The following is a 7,599-nucleotide window of genomic DNA, read 5'->3' as shown; positions in this document are numbered from 1 at the left end:
GCATTATGATAGCGGCAACCGAGAATCAAAAACAAATGCCGACGAACACTCAAACATACATTGCAAGGCAAAGAAGAAAAAAAGCACGATTTTTGCGCTTTGCCAGATGTTACGTGTTGCATCTGCCACCCATAAAGTCTCTAAAGGCGGAAGCCATCCGGAAGCAAAATAAGCATACCAAAAACTGTATCTACGATCAATCTTTTTGTTTTTTTTTTTTTTTTGAAAAAATTAACTCCATACCTACCTAGGCAGGCCACGGAAGACACTCGCTCCTTCTAACCCAAACGCATGCAGACACAGACGCACAATGTCATCTGATGGAGCTGAAAGCCGTCCAACAACGCACGCCAATTGTGAGTATCATTTCTCCGCCCCCCTATCACCCCCAATGGGCCCGCTTCTGGTTTCATGAGACCCGAGTCTCAGTCACACCCCCTCAAACATGATCCCTAAAACCACTAAAGTGTAATATGTAACTTTAAAAACTGAAACTAAACCCTCACACATATTCCCTGAACCCACCTTCAAAACAAAACATTCACACACATCTAGTCGACCACAACAACACCAATGGGAGCGGCGACAGAGTGACATTCATCTCCTCCGACCGCGTCCTCTTCAACCTGCACCGCAAGAACCTCGACGTCACCGCCGGCGTCTTCCCCGGTCCCGAGTTTGTGTTCGCCTCCGCTCCACCTGCGCAAGAGTCCACAGCAATCCCTCTGCAAGAACCCGCATGCGTGCTGGAGATCCTCTTCCAGTTCGTGTACCCCGACCGTCGCGCGAAGCTCACCGAGTCGCTCGAGTTCGCCGTCCTCGCACAGGTCGCTGAGACCGCGGAGAAGTATCAAATCTACAGCGCCATCGATGCGTGTGAACAGGAGTTCGAGTGAGTGTTGTAGTGTTTTTATTGTTTTTGCGCTGTTTTTCTCCTGTCCCCATTTCCCGCCCTCGGTGACTGATAAGTTATTTAGAAGACGATGGCTTCCTCAATACGCGTTACCCATTCTGACGCATGCACTCAAACACGGGATTATAAAACTGATTGACGCAAGCGCCCTCTGCCTCTGCATCACCCCCATCAGCGAGGTCTTGAATCAAGGCCTTCCTCTTCAATACGCCGCGCGTTGGGTAAGTCGTCTGCCACAATACAACACCCGCTTCTCGCATCTAATTACTAAACACGACTTTCTGATAGAGTAAATACCACGAGGATTGTCGCAACTTGCTCTTCAAAGACGCAGAAGCGGAATTGGGGACTCTGTATCTCAGCATGGAGCTAGACAACACGCACCGCTCCTGTGTCGTAGCCGCCCTTGATTGGATGTACGATACATCCAGAAAGATAAGATCGCTCAACGACATTGAGCACTACACTTACAAGCCAGATAGGTACCGGCACGACGAGTTCTCCCCTAGATGTTCAATCGACCTCGATATGTCGGGTGAACAGTCTTGTTACGTCTTGGAACAAGCTCTGGTGAGCGTCAAGCGTCGAATAGTCGAAATCAAGGAGATCTCTTTCTGGGATTGTTATATAAAGCCAATCCCCGCTCCCAAGCCCATGCCTCAATAGTGGGTATTATAGTCAGATGGTTTAGTGCTAGGCAATTTGGTCAATAGATTTTCTTTGCAACAACATTAAGTGCGTCGGCGAGAATTCAAAACCAGAAGGAGCTGCTGCAAACAAAAACAAGAAGTTGAACATCGAACTCGAAAGCTGAACCGTTCTTGCCGTTTGTGGGGGGAGACAGCTGCTTGCTTCAAAACTCGAAGCGTAAGGCGTGATAGAGTACTGGTGGGCATATAATGGACTGTAGAGACTAGAAAGGAATAGGCCTGGCGTCCGTCTTTTTTGCACCTATAAATATGTAGGATGAGTCGAGGACTGGAGACTGTATCGCAGGAAGATGTTGTTAAGTTGACGCGTCTCGACACATCATTGAATGCCCATTTCGGACATCTCCGGAGTCAATTTTGCACGCACGAGCCATTATTGTTGGGGATCCGAGCAAGCGCGCGAAACTTCTTCAATCTTGACGGTGAGCAGTGACTGGCAGTGGTAAAGGTAAGGACAGAACAACTAGAGCTGCACGATATAACATTGCTAATTTTTGCTTGTTGATATAGCCATACCCTTTGTCACAAAGTTTTACCGTGTCATGGACTTGGACGCTACCACTAGCACGATTCTTTCCTTTGAGTCGGATGAATCAATGAGAGGGAGCGTCTCTCAAACTGTGGATCTCAATTTCCACACCCGCAGTCAGATGTCTGAACAACAGGTTAGATGCGCCCGAAGTATTTCAGCACAAGCTGAAGTCCTGGGAAACGAAGACCTTTTGGGTGTGATATTTGCTTCGGCACAACCTGTCTTAGTAAATGTGGAAGAGACTATGCCATCAAGTTGGGCAGCGCGAGATATCTTGCGGATAGCTTTGACGTGCAAGAATTTTTACGAGCCTGCCATCAGCGTCTTGTGGCGATCTATGATCTCATGGGCACCTTTGTTAAGACTGATTCCCTCAGTTGTACAGCGCGAGGGAATATTTGTAAGTCCGTTTGGCATATGTGAGACTCTACTCATCGTTTAAACTTCTTCTTAATATAGACCACCGACAGTCCCATTATGGTGGAAGACCTTTCACGCTTTAATTTTTATGCAAAACAAATCCAACACTTCAACCTAACACCCAAACACGCAAAAGGGAAGAATAGTCTCCCAGTCTCATCGCATCTAGGCGCTCTGCTTGCGCATCATCGGCGGCTCGAAAACATTTTATTTCCTGTGCTGCAAACACTGACTATCGATATGTCATCAATGCTGCCCGGCGGCATTCCAATCTTATTTCTTCTCCCGCCTGCAGCTCTTAAAGACATTCGACTCAAATGGACGAACCCTTTCGATAGGCATGTAGCATCATCCTTTATCAACGTTCTTTCTCAGCTGTCTCCCGCACTTTCTTGTCTGCATTTGGAGGGCTATTTGGCTGATGGCACGTTGGATGTGAGACGTGTGCATGACTTCAAACAGCTACGAGAGGTATCACTCAAGCTCAGTCCAGAGGGGCAAAATATGACTGCAATCCCTGATCTTTGGTCACAACTCACAAATCTGCAACACCTCACCACTCTTTGTTTAAGCCTTCCCGGCAGTGAATATCTAGGACAATTCTATGTACCATGCGTATTCAATTCTTTGGATACTTTCAACATCAAAGGGCCCATGGACTCGGTTGTCGTTATTCTTCGTCTGATCAAAGTGTCGCATCTGCTCAACTTCAACCTGACGCTCGACGAGGCCAGTCTTGCTGGATTGAGTCGCATGAAGACCCTGCTCCCAGCATCATTAGCCAGTCTCAGCATCCACAGCGTCTGTGTGGATGCTATCATCAACTTCTCTCCAGACATCCAATCGATCGATATTGTGTCGGTGTGCGCCGCCAGCATCATTCCCAACGCCTTTTTCGCGAAATTCTCGTCCATATCGCGTCTACGCAAACTTTCAATTTGTCTCGAAGTGATCAATTTCCTGTTCGTTGAATCGCTTCATTCAGCAAAGTGGAAGTGGCCAAACCTGTAAGATCTGCATTTCTATCCCAGGTTCACCTTTCCCAACTCTTTCAACTCCGCATTGTCTCTTGCAGCGGTTGTGTCCCTCGTAGGCTTGTTCCCTGATCTGAAATGTCTATCGGTTCCGACATTCTTCAATACACATCCAAAGAAGTTGGAGGTAATGGAGACTCGTATGCTTGATGCACGACATTACCATCTGCGGGAACTCCACCTCACATCTCTTGCTGTTCCCAGTGTTAACCCATCCCGCCCAAAGCCCACAAAATTTTGTCCAGACTATAGTGACTACAGTGCACTTCTGGTTATTACTCAATTCATCGATCACCAGTTTCCACAGCTAGATGTAATATCCGCAGAATCGTGGTACATTGACACCACATGGCTGAGCGCCCTGGAGAAAGGTGTTATGGCTTTTCAGAAGGCGGGGAGACGGGGGAGGGAAACGAATCGTACTTGTTGCAACGATTCGAATGGGCTAAACGACTCCAAGATTTCAAGCGCCAGTGTCACGGTGGGAGGAAGATAAACCGCTCTGCGATTGTGAGGCATATAATTAGATGGGTGTGGTGTGTTATACTAGGTAAATATATGCGCAATTTTTACCTCTTAGGTTGTCTACTATGATATGTTTGAACGGCGTGTCATGTAAATCGACAACTTCAGCGGGAGCCGAGTGCAAACTGCAGTGTTAAAACTTAAGCTAAAGGTCCCCTCGGAGTTTTAAACTGAACTTTAACATTCTCAAGTTGATTTTAAGCTTTGCAAGGCGTTCCATTACGTGTAACCTCAACATGTGTGGAAGCCGTGATACTCGCTGCACGTTGATGGCTTGTAAATAGCTTGAGATGCGTGATATCTATCGATGAAAACATGCCAAGTGGGCCTCGTGGTAAGCACAGGCCCACCTTTCTTTTGAGCGCTTACAACGCCATCTCAGAAAATTGCGAACCAACGCCGTGTTTTCATGGATAACACAGGGAATTTCTCAACGTTTGGCGATTCTCTCATTGAATCTGGACCGCCGGTACCGGACTTGCTGCATAATAGCAATTCGTCTGGGTGAGTGGCTAACAGAATTTTCTTTTTCACGTCTACTGACTGAGAGTCAATCGTGAGTAGGGATTCTGGCAAGCTTCCCGCACAACCCGTTTCTGCGCAGTCAGAAGTCTTACAGAATGAATATCTTCTGGATGTGATATTTAGATGGGTAGGCAACGAGCCGAACGATAACGATACCACCGGAGAATCCAACACTCGCAGTAGAAACCTCCTCTGGGTATCTCTAGTGTGCAAAAAGTTCTTCGATCCGGCCATGAATGTTCTTTGGCGATCTATGAAGTTGTGGGTGCCATTACTGAGAATGGTCCCCTCGGTAGTCAATGAAAACCTATTCTCGGAGTCATTTGTGAGCAACATCCCTGCCATCTAGAGTTTCGGAAGGTCCTTTATGTCATTCCAGATAATGAATGGAGTCTTGGTCTCCAAACATTTCGAACGGTTCAATTTTTACGCAAGGAGAATTGTAGAATTTGACTTCATGGCGACTCCATATTCGAATCAGGCAGAAATCGCCCCTCAAATTTGGTTGTTTCTTGAACAGCACCGGCAGCTCAACAATATTTCCTTCCCCAGACTGAGGAATCTGATGGTCAATCTGGTATCCCTGCCCACTGGTCATATCCCCATATTGTTTCTGCTGCCGACGTTGGCACTAGAAAATATTAGCTTAAAATGGGAGGCAGAGACCGAAGGGCTTGTCGTTTCATCGTTCCTTCACATCCTTTCCTCAAGATCCCCAAATCTGGTCGGTCTACATCTAGAGGGTCCTATATATAGCGACACTTTAGATTTACAGAATGCGCACTGCTTCCCCAAACTCCGTGATGTAACGCTCCACTTTCGAGGCTATAAAAACTCCTCAAGAGCGCCCGAGATTGATCACTATTGGTCCCAGCTGACGGCTTTGGAGAACTTGACCACACTCTCCATCATCTCTCCTAGCGTAACGGTTTGGCCAAGCCAACACAAGGGCAAAAAGCGCATTTCCGAACCACATAAAAAATGGACCTTTCCGAGTCTGCAAACACTCAACGTCAATTTAAGCAGTGGATCTGCTACCAATTTTTTCAGGGATTTTTGGGCCCCAAACTTGGTCGACACGAATATCATTTTCAATAAAGAAACGGATCGGAACGACCTGTCGCATGTGAAAATGGCTCAATCGATCAAAATCAGCACAGGTTCTCTAACATCGCTCAATATCGAAGCACAGTGCCGCGATTTAAAGCTGCTGATACCAAGCTCGTTGTTGCCTTCGCTTCTTTGGAGCTGGAGACTCTGCAAGCTTATGCTCTGCATTAATCTCAATGTCGTTGAGCTCATAAGTCATCTGGAACAGGATCGCACAGTAAGTAAGTGGCCTAATCTTAAGCTGCTCAAGCTGTATCCATCCCCGGAAACTCCCTTCGAGTCGCCTATACTGCTCACCTCGATGAAAGACATCGTACCCGCCTTCCCCAATTTACAAACTCTATCAGTGCCAACATCTTTCCAAATGACCGCAGAGACGATCGAGGCCATGAAAGAGCGGATCGGGATGCCACATCCCTACACGCACCCCTCTTTGGAGGTCCTCCATCTTGCACCCGTGTCGCAGCCCACTCCGCCGAGCAACAACTGGGACAGCACGAGCGTTGCACAGCGGAGGCGCGATGCGCATGCCACGGCGTATGGCCCTGGGAGCGCGAGCATCGAAAAGCTCATTGTTGCTGCGCAGTACATTGACAGCGTCTTTCCGAAGCTCAGGCGCGTTGAGGCGGAGTCGTGGTATGTGGACGCGGAGTGGCTTCGAGGTTTGGAAACGGCCGTCGTGACATTTCAAGAGACAAGGAAGAGGGCGACAAACGCGGCTCAGGCCCGTGCGGACGCGGACTTTGCTTCCTACTTAGAAAAGTGTGAGGCTTGGAAAAGGGATGGTCTCTTATAGTAGCCCTAAATAACGTCATACACTGGGCAGTTTGCCCAATGGACGGTGTTGGTGTTGGTGTTGGTGTTGGTAGTGGTAGTGGTGAAGTGGCACTAGACACCCCGTCTGTTGAGAAAGCATGATTTGGTGCACAGGCAGAGAGAGATGGACCTGCGAATTTCACACAGATGTTCTTCCGAGTTTTCATTTGAGTAATAGTAGGATGAATTTACAAATTTAATTATGAATGCATGACTCGACAATTTTTGCCCAATTTGCAAGCGGTCAGGTCACCTACTTTTATGGGAATTAAAGTTCCCGATTTGGAAGGACAATAGAGAGTATGTCAATGTATACCCGTGCATGTTTTCAATTACTGTATAAAAGGCGCTTATAAGGCTATTACCACAAGGAAAGACGTTATTATATAAGCTCTTTTAGGCTGAAGGTTGTCGCATGTCATGCTGACTCTGGAGGGTGGGTCAGTCTGAGGGGTGGTTCAGGTTGCCTCAGCAAAATCAACATAATCGTAGTCAACTAGTTACTCTTACAGGTCGTTTGATGCGAGTCTACTACAGATGCTTGTAATAATCAAAAGGCTAGATATAAGTTATATACAGATAAGTAGTGAATGACTTGGACTCTCCACGCCGATAGTAGAGTAGTGAACACGAACTTGAGCGATGATTAGTACTAGTAGTAAATGACTAGTGACTCTCCACGCCGATATCCCCGCCGTCTAATAGTAATAGTAATATAATGTCTAATCTTTTCTATAGCTAAAGCACTTTAAATAAGTTTATAATACGTGATAACATTAACAATGAACAATGCGTCATGATCCACGATCTGAATTACATTTGATCAGTCCGGTGCTAGTCTGTGATGTGGAGGTAATGTTAATGTGATGTGATATGATGCAATTAATGCAAAAAGGGTATTACGCGTTTAGTTCCAGATGATAGAAAGAAAATGTTAACAGTTGATGTTTATGAGATATATATGTCACTATATCACTATTAACTGTGGCTGAGCCTGAGCCTGAGCAACGATGA

General features: G+C 46.6%; 3 protein-coding genes across 3 annotated transcripts; all 3 read left to right on the top strand.

Moving 5' to 3' along the window:
• Positions 1–310: 310 nt before the first annotated feature.
• Positions 311–1,579, top strand: JR316_0007899 (uncharacterized protein; the record flags this gene model as incomplete). The annotated part of the gene is made up of 4 exons (XM_047893620.1): positions 311–356; positions 556–892; positions 978–1,134; positions 1,202–1,579. 4 exons carry the CDS (start codon positions 311–313, stop codon positions 1,577–1,579), a joined length of 918 nt encoding a protein of 305 aa, XP_047746935.1.
• Positions 1,580–2,165: 586 nt separating this feature from the next.
• JR316_0007898 (uncharacterized protein) lies at positions 2,166–3,586 on the top strand (the record flags this gene model as incomplete). Its single annotated transcript, XM_047893619.1, has 2 exons — positions 2,166–2,555; positions 2,615–3,586. 2 exons carry the CDS (start codon positions 2,166–2,168, stop codon positions 3,584–3,586), a joined length of 1,362 nt encoding a protein of 453 aa, XP_047746934.1.
• A 1,530-nt stretch (positions 3,587–5,116) lies between these two features.
• JR316_0007897 (uncharacterized protein) lies at positions 5,117–6,565 on the top strand (the record flags this gene model as incomplete). The annotated part of the gene is made up of 1 exon (XM_047893618.1): positions 5,117–6,565. One exon carries the CDS (start codon positions 5,117–5,119, stop codon positions 6,563–6,565), a length of 1,449 nt encoding a protein of 482 aa, XP_047746933.1.
• Between the last annotated feature and the right edge of the window lie 1,034 nt (positions 6,566–7,599).

The sequence above is a fragment of the Psilocybe cubensis genome, chromosome 7, assembly GCF_017499595.1.
Source record: "Psilocybe cubensis strain MGC-MH-2018 chromosome 7, whole genome shotgun sequence".
Classification (NCBI taxonomy): Eukaryota; Fungi; Basidiomycota; class Agaricomycetes; order Agaricales; family Agrocybaceae; genus Psilocybe; species Psilocybe cubensis.
Note: the sequence above shows the minus strand (reverse complement) of the source record. Positions and strands in the feature narration are given on the sequence as shown.